General features: G+C 37.1%; 2 protein-coding genes across 15 annotated transcripts in view; one reads left to right on the top strand and one right to left on the bottom strand.

The window, feature by feature from the left end:
- BICC1 (BicC family RNA binding protein 1) overlaps positions 1 to 19,723 on the top strand; it is a 318,114-nt gene that overhangs the window by 248,379 nt on the left and 50,012 nt on the right. For all 12 annotated transcript variants that reach the window (XM_078345931.1, XM_078345934.1, XM_035266223.3 and 9 more), the window contains 5 exons: positions 13,220 to 13,299; positions 14,310 to 14,468; positions 15,769 to 15,822; positions 16,657 to 16,851; positions 17,076 to 17,327. In XM_078345931.1, the coding sequence (XP_078202057.1) occupies positions 13,220 to 13,299; positions 14,310 to 14,468; positions 15,769 to 15,822; positions 16,657 to 16,851; positions 17,076 to 17,327 (740 nt within the window). The remainder of the gene's footprint in view (positions 1 to 13,219; positions 13,300 to 14,309; positions 14,469 to 15,768; positions 15,823 to 16,656; positions 16,852 to 17,075; positions 17,328 to 19,723) is intronic.
- LOC128929302 (uncharacterized) overlaps positions 171 to 19,723 on the bottom strand; it is a 397,062-nt gene continuing 377,509 nt past the window's right edge. For all 3 annotated transcript variants that reach the window (XR_013524975.1, XR_013524974.1, XR_013524972.1), the window contains one exon: positions 171 to 256. The gene's annotated coding sequence lies outside the window, so the exon portion shown is untranslated. The remainder of the gene's footprint in view (positions 257 to 19,723) is intronic.

Genomic DNA, 19,723 nt, shown 5'->3' with positions numbered 1-19,723 from the left:
TTTGGGGAGAAAGATGGTTTTAAGGAAATGAGATTTTAACAGCTCACCTTTGCTTTTTGATAAATTAGTTTTCTTTCTGTCACTAAAAATGTGTCAGTTTAGATGACAGTTCAGGAGGAATGTTACATAAAAGAAAGCATGCCACGAGTGAGAAGTTTTAAAATCTGTACTCACTTACTGGCTAAGATCATGGTGTCATCTTCACTGTGACGCCAGTTTCTAAGAGTGCCTGGCCCGCGGTAGGCATTCAGTGAACCTTGGTGAAGAATGTAAAGCACAGATAGAACTTCAAGTTCCATTGCAGGCCCAAAGTTCTTTGATATAATTCTAGAAGTTAACATAGCTTCTAAAACAAGATTTCATACAAAGGTCTAGTTCTATAGCCAAAGCATAAAAGTTGTAGGATTTTAACGCCAGTAAAATATACAAGAATTTTTTAAAAAGAGCAGGAGTTAAACAACAATTCGATTCAATTGTGGCTTCTGTCACATTCTGTGCCTCTATTCTTTGTTACTGTTTTCTCCTGTGTCTCTTATAATAACTGTAAGGAAGTAATGATTAACTCAAATTGGGTGTTGTCCTATTGATTACCATTCATGTTTTAAACATAATTGCTGACATTATATTAAAAATATAATTGTTGAAAATTTCTGAACCAAAAATAAATACCAGCTTGTAATAATGCTAAACTAAAATTGAATCCTTGAAAGATTCCAAGATCTGTTCCCTGAATGTCTTTAAAATTCCACGCTACTTACAGTAGGACTTATCTTTCTTAGCCTTTCTGAGAATCTTTAGATCCACTCAGAAAAGTTTACCAGTACACATGTACATAGTCTTTGGATGCAGTTATAGGCTGATTTGTTTACAGGCCCCATGAAGATAATCAATAGACACCTCCTACCACCCCTCAGTGGGAAGTAAATTCATTGGTTACAGAAATCTCACTTCAATACATTTGAGGTTGTCACAAAAAAGATTGCATCTTTAAAACAATGTTTTTTCTGGTAGAACATACAAATAAATGCTTTAGAGGTAGAATTTGTATGGAAGCCAAGAAAATATTAAAGAAATTCAAAATGCTGTTGATCCACACATATTTCTCAAAGGTCCTATAAACATTACAACATATTTATCAAGGAACATTTGAAAGTGCCAAGATACTTCCAGTAATAAGCGTGATTATTTGATGAAAGTGCATTTGCATAGCCTTTGGGGAGAGGGAGGAGGGAGATGAGGAGAGAAAAAATGAAGAGGACACTGCATTAGTGATTCTCTACTATAGTTGTGAAGTTGACTTGTATTGAACAGGAAATTAGAAAAAAAAAACAATTTTTCTTAAGTGTATACTAAGACCTCAGGAATATTATTTTTAACCTATCTAAAGTATGGTGTCGACCTCCTACAAGTCAGTGCTTCTGTGGAGAAAGGAGACAAACACAAATCTTTACCACCACAACCCTGCCCATACCTTTTCATGAAAAGAAGAAAGGAGTTTGTGGAATGGGTGTTTTATCAGTCTCAGTCTGCCAGAAAATGGAATTAACTCGAAATGGTTTAAGAAACTCTAACAACGGGGCTGTTTACAGAAGATGGGGTTAAGTGAGCAAGCACTGGATATTAATAGATGATGAGGCACAGAAACTGGCAACAGCTGGGAGCCATTAGAATCACCGGAGGGCTGAACGGGCAAGGGGAGGACAAGGTATTGTGGGAGCCCAGTGAAAAAGGAAACTGCCAAGAAACTACTCAGTGGAATTGTAGTCATGGAGCCACGCAGCCACTGCCAGGGGTGCTGGTCCAGCTTCCTGGGCATGAAGCAAGACAGAGCCAAAGACAGAATAGCCCCAGGGCAGGGGCAAATGGCACATAACCAGGTACCGTTCTCAATTCTTGGACTTCTCTGCTGAGAAGGCAAAACATCTTTTAAATTGCCATCCTGCTGAAACTGTTATGAGGGTACTGTTTTGTGAGGTTTTTATTGCTTATGTTAATAGGCTGCTTAATCACACCCTGAGAATGATACCCAAATATTGCTTTTCTAAATATCCTTGTTTGGGAGACACTGGAAAATTCTTTAAAGAAAGAGCACCATACCCCCACTACCAGGATTGTCCTGGTTTCCATTTATTTTCAGAGACCATTACTACAGGAAAAGAGAGATGTTGCCATAAATGTTTGAAAGAATTCCCTGTGTAGTTAGTGGTGGCCATAAACATATGGCCTTCACCAACTATTTGCCCTCTGTTCCAACCTTGTCTTTCCATGACAGTTAACCCCATCATTATGTATTCCCACTCCAGTTTCACTGGGGAATTCTGTATTCAGAGCCAAAGTATGTTAGTAAAATATTCAAAATAACAGCACAACAAATAAGAAGAGATGAAATTGAGAAACTGCATGGCAAAAAGCCTGTCAGAGAATTGTAGAGAAGAAGGAAAGAACTTTTTTATCTAATTGAGAAAGCATTGTCATTGCTAACATTTAAAGGGTCTCAGTTTTTAAGGGAATTCCTGAAACATTGTACTTGGGAAAGCAGGAAGTTCTGACGTGAATACATTTTGTTTTAAAGTACAAGGATGTAATTTGAGTGAATTGATCTCAGATTTTATAGATCTTTTAAGGTATGAATATTTTTTCTGCATTATAAAAGTATGGTTGTTTGTAATGAAGAATATGGAAGAGCTTGGAGCATAAAATAAAATGAAAATTACCTCTGACTCTGTTGTGTAGAAGTAATCACTTTTAATTTGGTTTTCTTCTCTTCTTCTTAATATATGTGTATTCTTAAAATTATGATATTGTGATCATTAATATTTCCAAATTCCTTTCCAGATATTCTCCACCAGTTTTTATTTCCACCAAAAGTGTGGAAATTTAACTGTTATCGTTGTTGGGGTTTTAATTTTAAAGACTTTTGCCAATTTTACTTTAAAAAGTGATTTGAACTTTTAAAAACTTTAAAAAGTAAGGTTGAACTTTATATTTATATATTTACTATTTTGTATTTAATTATTTATCCACATCTTTTGCCCATTTTCCTAAGGGACAATTAGTGTTTTTTTTTTTTTATTTATTTATAGGAGCTCTTTGTATGGGAAGAAATTTCAGAAGATCATCTTTCTTGTTAGAAAGGATAGGACTAATTGATCACCCTTATCAGGTGATTATTCGATACAATTTTTGATGCCTTCTTGCTTTTAGAAAAGCCATATTTAAAGGACTAAGCTCAAAAGTTTTGTTATTTAAGACATTTAAGGGTTGAGTGCAATGGCTGATGCCTATAATCCCAGCACTTTGGGAGGCCAAGGTGGGAGGATCACTTGAGGTCAGGAGTTTGAGACCAGCCTGGCCAACATGGAGAAACCCCATCTCTACTAAAAATACAAAAATTAGCCAGGCATGGTGGCATGCACCTGTAACCCCAGCTACTTGGCTGTCTGAGGCAGGAGAATAGCTTGAATCTGGGAGGCAGAAGTTTCAGTGAGTTGAGATCATGCCGCTGGACTCCAGCCTGGGCAACAGAGCAAGACTCTGTCTCAATACAAAAAAAGACATTTAAGCAGCAACATTACCTTTGGATAAATGCTTGATGAGTACTGTCTGAGAAATTCTTAGGTCTAAAGGAACTTTCGATATTTTTCTTAAGAAAAATAAAGGACCATTTTGAAGTTATCCTCACCCAAAGATATAAATATCTTAGGACTGAGAGATTAGGACCCTTCATTCCTACTTTGAGAGAAACAAGTAATACACAGTTGGAATGAGGAATAATGCACCACTGGGAAGAGGAATAGGTATATTGTGCCAGTATATGTGGCTTCATGAAAAAACTATTAACATCTGTTGTTGAGCAAGCCTGTAAAAGGTGGGAGTGAGAAGACAGATAGGCATTTTCCATGTGATAATTTTCTTTAAGGACCACTTACCTAATATCAGGGACTTTTAATTTTTTGTGAAAATTACCAACTTTGAGATCATGAACAAGCTTGAAACACAACTTTAACACACAGAGTCAATTGAACCCATAATTAGCTGCTCTTTAGTGTAGCATGTAAAACTTTATACTAGATCTTACAACAAAGATGAGAAAGGCAAAGGATTCTAATGCCAGGCTCAAGTTGGTAAGTTATTTTTAGAATAGAATTTCTAAAAGTTTTGCTGTTTCCTGCATACACCCATAATTGTTCTTTGAATCTCTTCAAAAGACAGAATTTCCAGTTTCTAAATTCTTCTCTGAGTAGGTCGGACATAAAGAGATCATGTATGTGATATGACGTGGTCACCTTTTTATTTATAGGACTTTCCTAGTCTAATGTATGGGAACTCTTAAATGCATAGTGTCTTACTCTGTAACAGCAACCAACAGTTGTGTGTTAAGATTTTTCATCAAAAGTCCCAGCTGTTGTAAAAAGGAACAGTCTGCCCTGGCCACAGATTACAGTGTTTTGGGTTTAGACCACAGGCAGTACCTCTGGGACCTGTCATGCACGCTGTGAACATCAGTATTCCTGGGAGAGAGAAGGCAGATTAGTCACTTCTGGCTCTTAGAAGTTCTTGCATAACTTGCTGTTATCTCAGTACAGTTTCCTGGGGATGCTTTATCCTAGCACATGCCTCCGTCCCTACTTCAGTGCCCGTTTCTTTATCAAAAGGACCATCGAATATTGGACTGGGATGCCATTGCCGTTGCCGAGGGCTGGTGTTGTTTCCTCCTCCTCATCCTGGATCCTCTCATTGTTTTTGCCTTGTGGGGTGTCTTGGCTTTGTTTCTACTGTCACAAGAGTTGCCCATCTCCCACTCATACTTATGTCAACAACCTCCCTTGCAGTAACCTAGCACTACCCATGCTTTCTGTAGAACTGTTATATACAAACCGTTCTGATGATTCCAGATTTCCTCCTGGCACTTCGTTTCCTTTCCTCCCATTCCCAGAATCCTCTTCCTTATCTCTGGACTGTAGAGCTGAGATGCCAAGAGGCTGCAGGAAACTAATTGAGTTAGGCTTTGTGTTTCTTTCTTTTTCTGCCCTCCGTGTTCCAAAGCTGGATTTCCCTTGTGCTTTGGATTTTTTCCTGCCCCTTTTCTACCTGAACAGCAACTTTGAGATTATGTTTGGGGTTTAGTTTACACTACATAAGACAAAGTGGTTTATAAGATAAGGTAGTTATCTTTTTCCAGTTCTCACACTCCTTAAATACATCTGTTGTTGATTATTTCATCTGATATGCCTTTATTTTTGCTTTCTACTTTGTTTGCATTTCTTTTTTCTTTTTCTTTTTCTTTTTTTTTTTTTTTTTGAGATAGAGTTTTGGTCTTGTTGCCCAGGTTGGAGTGAAATGGTGTGATCTCAGTTCACTGCAACCCCCACCTCCCAGGTTCAAGCAATTCTCCTGCCTCAGCCTCCTTAGTAGCTGGGATTACAGGCATGTGTCACCATGCCTAACTAATTTTGTATTTTTAGTAGAGATGGGGTTTCACCACGTTGGTCAGGCTGGTCTCAAATGCCTGACTTCAGGTGATCTTCCTCCTTGGCCTCCCAAAGTGCTGGGATTACAGGTGTGAGCTACCGTGCCCGGTCCCTTTGTTTGCATTTCATTGTTATTCTCTGAGATTATTTCTAGGCTTTTTTGCAGAGCCCCCACAAATCTGTTTTTGATTAAGTAAACAGCTTCGATAAGTCACAGTGGACTCTTAACACAAACTGGCATGTGTACAATTTACCCCTTCTCTCCATTAAGCCGCATTTCCTCCTGAAGTTGAAAGGCCAGTGAAGAACAGTTCTAATAGCACATCATCCTCATATTTTAAACTCTTATTGCTGTTTATATTGGAAATACTGGTATTTCATCACCAAAAGCTCTCATTTATCCTCCAGCTAGTTTTGAATTTTCTCAAGTTGGTAGCTCTTTTCTATCCAATCGGTAAAGCGTCCACAGGCTCCACCTTGGTATGTGAATGGACCACCCACCTTTTCCTTGCATTCAGCAAGAACCTGCCTGAAGTATTCATTACTGTTGCAAGGAGGGCATCTGATCCCCAATCATTGCCAAAAAGATAGCGGAAAATGCCTTAGGAACTTGTCATACTTGCTTTCTTACAGTTGGCCCACATCACTCCTGCCACTGTCATGTCAAGAATACTCTTTTTCTGTTATGTATTAAGTTTCATTCGGAAAAAATAGAATCTTGATAGGAAGTTGCCACAGGACCTCATTGTGTATAGATAGAATGATATTGCTACTAATGGGAACATTAATCTCATGAAAATTAGGTTTTTGAATTTAAAATACATTTGTTCTTGTACTGCTTGCTCTCTGTTCCTCTTCTCTTTAGTTGACTAGTAAGGAGGTTATTTTTTTGGTTTTAAAATAAGACTTTTTTAACACCTCCACAGGCCAGGAGCAGTAGCTCATGCCTGTAATCTTGGCCCTTTGGGAGGCTGAGTTGGAGGATTGCTTGAGTCCAGGAGTTTGAGACCAGCCTGGGCAACATGGTGAGACCCTTCCCTGTCTCTACAAAAAAATAGCCAGGTATGGTGGCCGGTGCCTCTAGTCTCAGCTACTCATTAGGTTGAGGTAGTAGGATCCCTTGAGCCTGGGAGGCAGAGGTTGCAGCGAGCCAAGATCACACCACTGCACTCCAGCCTGGGTGACAGAACAAGACCCTGTCTCAAAAAATTAATTAATTTAATTTAATAAGATACATAAGGATGATTTTATGCTTTATCCTAAAGCAATGTACAGTTGACCCTTGAATAAGTGGGGCTCAAGGATGTTGACCCACCACACAAAAATACATGTATAATTTTTGACTCCCTAAACACTTTACTAATAGCCTGTTATTGACCAGATGCCTACCAACAACATAAAAGGTTGATTAGCATATGTTTTTTGTGTTATATGTATTATATATTATGGTCTTAACAATAAAGTGGGCTAGAAACAAGAAATTTTATTAAGAAAATTATACAGTGGAGAAAATAGATTTACTATTAAGTTTCCAGAAGTGAGTCATCATAAAAATCTTCATCCACATCATCTTCACGTTAAGTAGCCTAAGGAAAAGGAATGGGGGATGTTGATCTTGCTGCCTTAGGGGCAGTAGAGAAATTCCAAGTGTAAGTGAACCCACACAGTTCAAATCCATGTTGTTCAAGGGTCAACTGTATTTGGTGTAGGGAATGCCTAGAGATGGATTTGTTCTTTACCCTGGTTGTATCACCTGACATGTTATGGCTGTTCACTAACATTTTTCTTTAACTACATGACTTGAGTTCTTTTAACTCCCCTCTTGAAATATACTTTGCTCTTTTATTAGAATTCTTACTGTCAGAGAACATTCCTTGAAATAATCTGGAATCGATCTCACTGGCTACAAAATAAATGCAAAGTGCATAGACTTCTAGTTGTCCTGTTCGTTCTTCTAAAATTATTACCAGTCAGGCTTAATAAGTCGGTTCCAGTTTTCTCCATCTCTTGATAAAGTATGTATTTTCACTGTAAAAAATGTGATATTGGTATGTTATTTGGCCTGCATACAGTTTTTGTTCCAAAAAGAAAGTCAATTTCTTAAGAAGCCGGGGGAAACATGTTTCACAGTAAAATATGGGCAGTGGCCAGTTGACTATGAGTAGAATTCACTTTTGCTGATCACTAAAGTGACTTGCCAACCTGATTGTCAAAATAGATGCCATGTTAGATGGCTCAGACAGGGTTTGAAGTAGAATCTCGTCTTTGTATGGGGTTGTCAATGCATTTGTTTTGTGCCTAAAAAAAGCACATTATTCAGGAAATTCCAGTAGGGTGAACATTGCCTTTCAACCACTTTGATACAAAATCACATGTTCTTAAAATGTGCAAAATAAGAGGAAAGCCAGTTGTAGATGTGTCACCAAGATTTAGGCTGGTTTAAGGTTCTTAGAAACATTTTAGATTTTAAGTGAACTACCTAATGTGAATTATCAAAAACTGTAAAATAAAGTTGCTTATTAGATTAGAAATTTATAGTAGTACAATTTAATACCAAAGAAATTTACATTTATATGGAAATACAGCAGTGATCTGACTGAATTTCCTGTTTTTTTAAGAAGCTATACTTGAGTGATTGACTTTTCCAAGGTGACAGAGCTTGTTTATGGCTAAATTGTGATTGACTGTGGACGCCACATATTTTCACCACATCATAAAGGAAATCTGTAGTCGGTTACCATGTCAAAGGCATTAAAAGTTAATACAGTCCATGTGATACATGCTGGCTTTTGCTAGCTCTTCCCTATATGATTCCAAGTGAACCAATGACCTTGAGAAGCCTGGGGCTTTTACTGACGCCCTTTTTCTGAGATTTTTCACAAAATTGTAAGCCTAGGGCTACATTCTTTCTTACATAAAAATTTTGGCCATTATTACTTTGGAACTACTTGCCGACTGTTGACATATTCCCAGTGGTTGCAAAGAATTTCAGAGGAAGCTGGAGCTGCACCTCAGTGTTTGTCAACACTGGCCACTCTTGACAAACCCAGGCCCTAAGTAATGCCCGTCTTGTTTATATTGTTTTAGAGATAAAGCGCTTTTGGAAGAAATTAAACTTGAAAGAAACTTAAAAGAGCTCCACGCCAGGAAAAAAGTAAATTCTGTCCCCTTGTCTCTCTCTCAGGGATTGAAGGCCAGTTTGACAGCTTTGTTTATGTACATAAAATGTATCACAGCCATTCAGATTTGAAGCCATTTATAATATATGGAACTTTTCCCCAAAATTACAACTGTCATAGGATAACTTTTGTTCTGTTTTGTTTGTGAGTGAGAGGCAGGGAGGTGGTCAAACTAGGGATTTTCTGTTGTTTTCTGTCTCTAAATGTATATGCTGAGGGTGGAATAAATATTGTGAATTTAGTGAGTTGACTCTTTTTCTCAGCAGCACTCAATCATGGAGATAGGAAAGTGGCTACAGATTGTTGACGAAAGATTGGCTTACATTCATCATATGTCAATGGTACATTACTCTCTGTAGCATAATAAATGCAAACGGCTGGCATGAGTATTTTCTGTACATTTTGCTGTGGAATGGGAATGAAGTGTGAAGGAGGTTTAGGCCTGAGGAGAGAAGGAAGAGGCAATAAAATATTCACTCATGTTTCCAGGGGCAGGAATGTTTCCAAGGATGGAAAACCACACAGTAGAAACCAGAGTACTAAGAGATAATCTTTTAAGAGCATAACTAAACTTCACATAAATTCATAAAAACATTCAGTATTCTTAGAGTAAGGTGGAGAAAGTAAAATTTTAATTTTAAATATTGAAATATCTTATTTTTATTGAAAATATGGTGTTTAGCAGTGTCCTTATGACAATTGTTGCCTTGTTAAGTACTTAAGAATATCCATATGAAAGGCACAAGAACCTTTGTTCAAAACTTTACTATTTTAAAAAAGGGGCAATTTTTTCTCTTTTGCATTATTCACATATAAAATATCCATTTCACATGCATGTCCATTACAGCTTCGTTTTACTTAGCAAAGGTTGGATTATCCTCTGGTCACTTTCTCTTCCTTAGGATGATACCAGAGAAATGTGAGTAGGACAGGAATCTAAAAACCAGACATTAGGATGAATATATGACAGTTTTCTGTATTTTTCAAGAGGTGCTAAGATCAGAGTATTTGAAGTCAGAACTCTTTTAGAAAATACAGGACACACAGTCACCTTGGATATGAGCTTTAGGCTCTTTCTATAGACTCCCATCTCCTCTCTCTGTATTTGGCCATTTCCTAAATTATGGTGCCATCTGCCCATTCAACAGTAGCTTATTGAGTATATTCCACTTATTTGGCACTGTGGTGGTTACAAAACCAAGTTAAACATGACCCCTGTGTTCAGGGAACCTGAGGGATGGTTTTAAAGTAATGAATATTATTTTAAGAGTAAATGTCTCAAAACCTTCATGCCTAATTTGGACTTCTTCAAAGCAATTAATTTTAGGAGAGGGAAGCTCTAGACTTATTTCCTGTTTTTCTATTATACCATCTTCTGGCCCTCTTGATAGCTAACCTTTTCTTCATTTTTATGTTTTTTAATGTGGTTAATACTTTGACCTTTCTCTGTCAAGTATTTACAGAATGGATTAAATGAAATCTTAATCCCTTGTGGTATTACAGAGACCTGTTTGAATTGTAAACTGTTAACAGTAATTGAAAAACAGATATGTATTTCAGGAATTGAAATGAGTAAATTAAGTTCAACCTGAAATAAAAGCCCACATCTTGTATGCATCTTTTAAACAAGAGCCAAAAAGAGAATGAAAAGTGCAATGCCCCTAGCCACTTGAGCAATCTAAACCGGAATTTTGTCATGTTTGTTTTTCTCTGTCCTTATTTTAAACTTGACTATTTGAAGAACCACTTTCCAAAAAAGCACTGATTAGACCCTGAAGGTAGATGTGTTACATTTTGGTGAGTGTCTGTGCATGCATGCTCATGCATCTTCGTGTTGACTGATAATTTATATTTTTGGTCACTAGATGGTGCCCTTTCACTTTGAATGAAAGTGTATTTTCTATTGAGGAGTTTGCTTTTTTATTTTCCTTGTTGCAAAGATGGTGGAAAATCATCTTCTTTCTTGATTTAAGAAAATCACATTCTCTTTTAAATCGGATCTGAGTCTCCCTGTTCCTCTAATTATGCATTGGAATTTTAATGTGATTATTCAACCTGTAAACTAATAAATTTGTAGGTTCTCATACCACTCAATACTTACTGTTAATTTATTTTGTGGAGAAAATACAAATTTATCCTATAGAAACATTTCGTATCATACGTATTGGACCAATAAATAAATGACTACAATTAAAATATCTATGTGGTTAAATCTGCTGTTTTCTGTACTTGAATTAACAATCACTTGGACACTAGTACAGTGCCGCTTACTGAGTTCTCAAGGCCCAGAAACCTGTATTTTAACTGGCATGTTTTGAGAAACATTGGGTTCTAATCACCCACAGTAGTAGCAAACATTTTTAATAGAGGTTAACTTCACTGTCAACCAACAGTAACTAAAACCCCAAAGTTAAGGATAGTTGAGACTGAAATTTTGAAGGTAGATGGATCTTTGTGTAATATTGCCTAGCTGAATTATTTTGGATGAAATAAGAATTATTGAATAGAAGATCTGTTTACATAAGTGTGGTAAACATTGGCTAGGGTATAACAGAGAAAGGGCAGTCCTGGTTCTTGTTAGGATGCGTTAGAAAGCAAGCGATGGGAATAAGATGCTGTTGGGCTCTCTCCCAACTTGTGTTGGTCAGATACCCCTTGTGCCCCGCTGTTAGGCCCCTCATTTCATAATAACTGATGCTTAACTTTTTGGAAAGTTTTAACCACTCTTAAGACCTTTGACCTTCACAGTGTCCCTGTGACAGTTTAAGTGCCAAGGTAGGGATCACAAAATAGGAAAAGGAAGAGTGTCTCAGACCAAGAGCAACCACCAGGAGAGGATAGGGGCTGGAGGTAGTGACACAGACTCAAATTAAGCACAGCTGCTGGACATCTCCCCAGGAGGCCAGAGGCATTCCTGAACTCTGAAGCTTGGTGCACTGTTATTAACTATGATTTTACCATCCTGGTCCTAACAGTGGGTATCTTTAAGAAAAGTAGTTCTCTCCCTTCTCTCCTTCCTCCTTCCTTTTTGGTGAGGGGAGTGGCAATTGCCCAATTGCAACATAAGAATATGATATGCTCTCTGTGGCATTGATTTTCACCCGGGCTGTGGTATGGGGGTGGGGAGATCACAGTGTCAGGGGAGTATGTGTGGTTTAGATAAAATCCCCACTGAGTGATTCTCATTCCTTATCCTAGAGAATAGATGCTTTAGGAGTTAAAGGATTCAGGCAGAACTGGTGGTAAATTGTGAAAGGTGCTCGGTAAACATTTGCTGACTCTGTTACTGACTTGATGCGTAGTACAGAATATAAAAGACTTAGCCAAGAAGTCAGTACATTGTAGGCACTCAGTAAGGTTGAGAGATGATCAGTAGTTGTGCTAATTATAATTAATTATCTCTATGTTATTCAGTTTTATCATAAAGTTAATGGGCATAGACCTTTTGACTTATCCCAGAATGATCTTGGTCTATGTCAGGCTGACCTATAAAATAAGAGAATACCTGGATTGCTGGGGCAACTTGAAAACCTGATTAAAGAGTCAATTAAGGGGGCTAGTCCCCACCCTGAGGCTGTGGCTTTGATATCTCCTTTTACCTGGAAGGTTCCAGCTCAGCCAAGTGTCTTCCCTCCTTTAAGCCTTTACTCGGATCTTCTTTTCTCTCTGAGTCTAATATTCCTCAAGACTCTCTCATAGCTGGTACTTCCTCATCTTTTTGTATTGCTCCCCTTTTTCTTTTTTCATAACATATATGTTCTAATAGATAATTTATTTGATTAAATTATATTTTGTCTCTCAAAGAAGAACCAGGTTCTTTGCGGCAGGGCTCTTTCTTCATTTATCTATTTTTGTCCCTGGAACAGTGCCTGGTTCATAGTAGCAGTACAGAAAATATTTGGTGAATAAATGAATGCTTTCCTATAGAAAGTTTGGTGACGGTAATAAACAATATTAGTCACTCAATACTAATTTTGGATAAATATTGAATTAAATATTTCTAAATGAAAGTTAAGAATTTTTTTCTACTAGCCCTCACTGTGGTGATATCTTTTAAATTAACTTATTGCATAAAGTATAGATCCAGCGTTGGAAGACATTGGATTGTAATGACCACGCTTCTGAGTGATTTTCTGGGGCAAGTTAGTAAACCACCCCGGGCTTTAGTTTCCTCTGTAAACAACCTCATGAATCTTTGCTGTGGATTAAGTGAATTGATGCGCTTCAAGCCTTAGAACAGGGCCGAGACTGTAGCAGGAGCTCAATTACTAAATCCTATTTATACACTACTCAGTTAAAAAAATTATATTTTTATTTTGCAAGTATATGATATACTTATTTTTTAAAGAAGAAATGTAAATTTAAGTGCTTTGGCCAATTTTAAGGAAGAAAGTTACAGATAAATAAAAACGTGAGCATTTTCCATAGTCCTTTTGTTATTACAGTAACACACCCGGAATGTTATAATAATGATAAACTCCAAATATTGAGTTCTAAAGTCATTTTTACAACAATTGAAAACAGAGTTTGGGAGTGTCACACAAGCCATTTATTTCTTATTTCTTATAGATCCCCATATTAAGGTTTCTGGAAAGAAAGAAGATGTTAAAGAAGCCAAGGAAATGATCATGTCTGTCTTAGACACAAAAGTAAGTGAATGTTAAGGACACTCAGATGTCAGAACCTTGTCTCTGCAAGGGCTACTTCATGCTGTTATGAAAGAACCATTTGGAGAAGGAAACCAGGATAAAGTAATGGTGGGTTTTTAAATAAACACGTGATTCTACAGTGGATGTAAAGTTCTGTTTAACATTTGGATAGGTTCACTCATGCCAGGTAATTGAACTATACACACACACACACACACACACACAACTATATATACATATATCTACATACATATATATGTATTATGTATGCATGCATGCATATATATACATATGTACATATATACCATCTTTAGAAATAAAAATTGGCCCTGATTAATATAGAGTAAGTAACAAGGATTGTAGGAATGAGATTACTTGCTTCTAAGATGTCAGTAGAATACCAAAATGATCTTTTGTATAGCTCTGTGTTTGGTGTGTGTAATGGCATGAAATTTGATGGTTTCTTTTGTGTGATCATGTGCACATGCGCTCTCTCTCTGTCTCTCTCTCGCTCGTTCTCTGCAAGTATATGTATAGAGAGATAACAGAAAAATTTAAATGTGTAAAAATTTACACTCATTTGTGAGAATTTATTTTCTTTAATAAACACATCTAAATCACTTATTGTATATCAGGCACTTAGCTACGCACTCTACATTTTACACATATTAATTTGTTTGATCCTCATAAGACTCAGCACAAAGATATTAAGTAATTTGTTCAGGATCTTAGAGCTGGTTAAGTGGAGAAATGGGATTCAAATCCAGGCTGTCTCCTTCTTAACCACTTTGTCTTGCCACCTGGCATTTCATTAGAATGATCTCTGATCACTTTCCTGCTTTCATTTTTTCTTTCTTTGTTGGTTTTCTTTGAAATGTTTTTTAAAAATTTACTCCCCTAATAATTATTAAATAGTTTAGAATTTTCTCTAGGAAAAGGAGATTTAGGCATTTAGGACATCATTCTTTCCTTTTTCATACATCAAATAATAATACATTATTTTCACCTAGAGCAATCGAGTCACATTGAAGATGGATGTTTCACATACAGAACATTCGCATGTAATTGGCAAAGGTGGCAACAATATTAAAAAAGTGATGGAAGAAACCGGATGCCATATCCACTTTCCAGATTCCAACAGGAATAACCAAGCAGAAAAAAGCAACCAGGTCATTTGTCTTTTCACATGAACTAGTATGGGATGAATTACAGCCTTAATTTTCAGTGTACTTATCTTTTTTTTGAGAGTTGACACCCCAAAAAATCATATGGATGACATATAGTGTAGACTGTACAACTCGCTGCAAGGAGATTGAAGGTGCTGGGCTTTTCTGAGATGAGTTGTAGATAGGCCCTAAACTCTTGATCTCAAAATGATTGATAGAAAATAGGGGAAGGTGTAATGGCCACAAAACAAAACCCTAAAGGAAGGCTGAGAGAGCATGTCATTGAAGACCTGGAAGGTTGCCTAGTCCAGGAACCTATCCATTGCCTGGTTCTGTCTATAATAGAGACCTAGCAGCAGGTAGCTCCAAGGTATACCAGATCACCTTCTGAGAAGCAGTGCATTATTGCCTGACTTCTTACATTGCCTTAATTATGTCTCTCTCTAGTTTATACACATCTATGCTAGTTATTCTGTTTCGAAGTGGGTGGAACTCATCCGTCCACATGCAATCAGTTTCAGGACTTGAAGAACAGATAGTATTATTTGTGCTATTTGAAAGTATTCTCTCTTTTAAACTAATCGCAATACTTGAAACTGTCAACCACAAAGATGAATAAGTAGTCTTTTCTCTACAGGGACTCATGGTGACAGTGGGATGTGTGAATCAGGGAATAGACAGAAAGCTATAGTAAAAAGCAAAGACAATATTCAGAATATTTAAAAACTGGTATGGCATGGCCATTGATCCTAAGAGCAGTGTCCTGAAGCCCCTGTATCCACCACCACAATGCCAAGACTAACAATTTGAGTCAATGGATCATGGGAAGGCCAGGAGATTTCAGAAGAAAGCTCCAGGTAGATGTTGGAGCAATGATTATGTACCATCTATTTGGAAGAAGTTCACTATTTTCCAAACCTAGTGTGGAAACCTAGCTATGTCATTGAATATTTTTACGTATCTGATATGCGAAGACCTTAAACCAAAGGGAGAAAATGCAGTGAACAAGGGTAATTATAAAGAGGGCAGGATGATCTCCTGGGGACTGTAGGGCTTTCAGTAAGTCCAGTGGGTGAAACAGATCAGTTGACACAAATTACCTGAGGATCTCATTAAAATGCATATTTTGATTATGCAGGTCTGGATGGGGGCCTGTGATCCTTTATTTTTAACAAGCTTCTGGATAATACTTCTATATTTGTCCCTGGGTGACACTTTGAGTAGTAAGCATGTAGATTAACTGGAAAAGCAGATGGGAGTTTGATTAAAATAAATCTAACACTGTATTTTCCTCCTCTTACAGGTTTCTATAGCAGGACAACCGGCAGGAGTAGAATCTGCCCGAGTTAGAATTCGGGTAACTATTTATTACTTTAACATTGTAAATTGATGTCAGCAACATTTGCATTATAAGGCATTAAAATATTATAATTTATCATTTTTTAACTAAATCACGTTTAATCAGTAGGAAATAGTGGCAAAAGTTGTTTTAATATCTATCTTAGCATTCAGTATCTAAATGTTTATTGTATATGTTCAAAAAGTGAGTTTCTATATTATCTATAAACCTTTTTCATTGAAAATGTTTCTCAGAGATGTTCTGGATTTTATCTTACTCAATTTTTCTAGTTTTTATTCAATGATCATTAAGAGGCCTAAGGAAAAATGTCACAGGCAATGAGTTACAAACAGGTTTCACAAAAGGCTCCCTTCATTTAAAATCATTTATAGGCCAGTTATGGTGGCTCACACCTATAATCTCAGTGCTTTGGGAGGCCACGGCAAGAGGATCACTTGAGGCCAGGATTTTGTGACCAGCCAGACAATATAGCAAGACCCCATCTCTCTACAAAAAAATTTTAAAAAATTAGCCAGGTACAGTGACATGCCTGTAGTCCCAGCTATCCAGGAAGCCAAGGTGAGAGGATCACTTGAGCCCAGGATGTTGAGGCTGTAGTGAGCTGGGATGACACCACAGCACTCCAGCCTGGGTGACAGAGCAAGACTGACTCAAAAAAAAAAATAAATAAATAAAAAATAAACTTTATATAGTGCAGCTAAACTTAATATTTATAATAAGGGCAGTTTGTGTTTTAAAATTCATCTTCAGAAAAGAATGAATGAATGATACACATCCCTGAATGTCTAATGCTTTAACTTTCTGCTTTGGACTCTCATCATTTCATTTTAGGAGCTGCTTCCTTTGGTGCTGATGTTTGAGCTACCAATTGCTGGAATTCTTCAACCGGTTCCTGATCCTAATTCCCCTTCTATTCAGCATATATCACAAACGTACAATATTTCAGTATCATTTAAACAGCGTTCCCGAATGTATGGTGCTACTGTCATAGTACGAGGGTCTCAGAATAACACTAGTGCTGTGAAGGTAAATTATTCTGATAATTCTGCATATCCTGTATGTACAAATTATATGAGTTTTATTTTTAAAGGATATTAGACTAATTGATTTCCAGAATTTTCCTTCATTCTACATTTTGGTTTGCAGAATATGCTGAATTTTTCCATAGCTGTTAGAAGTGCAATAGAATCTTTCCCTCTATATAGACAGCTAATTTATAGGATTATTTCCTTCCCACCCTTTTCTCTTAGGAAGGAACTGCCATGCTGTTAGAACATCTTGCTGGGAGCCTAGCATCAGCAATTCCTGTGAGCACACAACTAGATATTGCAGCTCAGCATCATCTCTTTATGATGGGTCGAAATGGGAGCAACATCAAACATATTATGCAGAGAACGGGTGCTCAGATCCACTTTCCCGATCCCAGTAATCCACAAAAGAAATCCACCGTCTACCTCCAGGGCACCATTGAGTCTGTCTGTCTTGCAAGGCAATATCTCATGGTAAGGTTATTGAAATAAGTGTTAGATTTTTTTTTACACCTCTTTGGATATAATGCATGCTTTTGCACCTACTGTACTAATGTGACATTTAGGAAAGCACTTTGGAAGCCTGGTCAAATAAGGAATTTTCTTGGTAAAAGGAAATTAGAAGAGTAAGGTTCATAGTGCCTCAACAGGTTTAATTTCATTGCATATGTACTTTTATTTCAGTGTGTGTGTGTGTGTGTGTGTTTTAACTTAGACTAAACACAGAAGAGGTTATAGTGAAATAATTGCATTTTGTGGTAAAGATGGAAGGTGACTGTTTTCATATGACCTGTAATATTAGTGTACAGCTTGTATTTGTCACAAAAAAAACTCCTCTGTTTAAACAGAAAAGTAAAAATGCTATTCAAATTTCACCATCAAAGACAAATTTTGTAAGCCCAAAACATTTGTACATTTCATAAATCTTCAATACAATTAAAAAATACTATTTAAGCCACACATTTGAGTGTCCCCTATTGAAGGAAGAAGAGTGAAGTTGTATGTTATAATTCAGTACTACTTTCCTATTTCTAATTGATAATTGCAATATTTCTGTCCTTCCCATATTTGTTTAAAACCCCTTGGCCGGGCGTGATAGCTCATGCCTGTAATTCCAGCGCTTTGGGAGGCCAAGGCAGGCAGATCACTTGAGGTCAAGAGTTCGAGACCAGCCTGGCCAACATAGTGAAATCCAATTTCTACTAAATATACAAAAATTAACTGGGTATAGTAGTGGACGCCTGTTATCCCAGCCACACAGGAGGCTGAAACAGAAGAATTGCTTGAACCCAGGAAGAAGAGATTGCAGTAAGCTGAGATGGCACCACTGCACTCCAGCCTGGGTAACAGAGGGAGATTGCATTAAAAAATAAAATGAAGTGAAGTGAAATGAAATGACATGAAATATCCCAGTGTATGGGGTGATAATATAGTAACAAAATGGATGGATGTGATGCTGAGCTCACAAATACTTGTATTAAAAACACCATTGTATTCTCTCATTCAGTGCTTGACCTTTAGTGGCATTTGAATCAGTAAGCCTCAGGTGTGACATTTGCTATTGTTAACTTGTAGGGTTGGGTTTTGAGAAATTTTCAGAAAAATCTGTGTTTTTGTTGCTGATTCCATTCCTCTGACAGATGAGAACTTGTTGGAATCATTTAAGGTTGTAATCCATGATTATGAGAAATTTGTTGGGAATAATGTTTTTTTTAACTGAGCTAATTTTATCAGGTTATTTTTAATATACTGTACTACAAGTCAGATTTATATTTATATCCAAGAATTGTTATAATCAATCTTCATGTTTTCTTTTTTCTGCTTTACAAGTTCTTTAGATGTTAGTTTCTAGTTCAGTGAAAATTTTCAAATATTTTATACAGTTATTAATCCACACTTACATTTGGACCATACCTGCCAAAAATAGGTATAAATGACATGTATTATTGCACATCACTGAAATAAATGGAGAAATTAAAAGGCTTTAACCCGTATTTTAAATACCATCACCATTTTGTATAGCACTATTCTTATAAAAATATCACTTTCTTCCATAGGAGAAATGGAACATAGTATTTCTTTTTTTTTCTTTTTCTAATTTTAGACAAGGTCTCACTCTGTTGCTCAGGCTGGAGTGTAGTAGTGCATTCTCAGCTCACTGCAACCTCTGCCTCTTAATTGAAGTGATTCTCATGCCTCAGCCTCCCGAGTAGTTGGGATTACAGTCATGTGCCACCATGCCTGGCTAATTTTTGTAGTTTTAGTAGAGATAGGGTATCACTGTGTTGGCCAGGCTGGTCTCAAACTTCTGGCCTCAAGTGATCCACTCACCTCAGCCTCCCAAAATGCTGGGATTACAGGCTTGAGTCACAGTTCCTGGCTAGGTCATTCATTTTAATTCTAGTATGCTTAATGATAACCTCTCCTGATATACATGTACAAATTCCAGCACCCAGTGGGCTAACACTGGGAATTCTGTGCAATAGAAAAAGTATATTACATTGTTCCTAGACTAATTAGATTAGAGGCTCTGAGTAGAGCATTAGAGAAAAAAAATCCAAAAAATGAGATAGTTAAAAGAAGGGAAATAGTCACAATTTACTCCAGGAAGGAAGAAAGGTTTAAGCTGCATTAGGTTAAGTAGGATTTATATTGGTAAGGAAGTTTTTGATTAGTTAAGACAGGGTCCTCAATACAGGGGACACAAACCAGACTGATACTGGTCAGTGGCCTGTTAGGAACTAGGCCACACAGCAGGAGGTGAGCAAGCAAAACTTCATGTGTGTTTACATCTCCTCCCCATCACTCGCATGAACCACCTGAGCTCTTCCTCCTATGTGGTTAGCAGTGGCATTAGATTCTTACAGGAA

The sequence above is a fragment of the Callithrix jacchus genome, chromosome 12 (assembly GCF_049354715.1).
Source record: "Callithrix jacchus isolate 240 chromosome 12, calJac240_pri, whole genome shotgun sequence".
NCBI classification, from domain to species: Eukaryota; Metazoa; Chordata; class Mammalia; order Primates; family Cebidae; genus Callithrix; species Callithrix jacchus.
The sequence above is the reverse complement of the archived record's forward strand: the minus strand, read 5'-3'. Positions and strand labels throughout refer to the sequence as shown.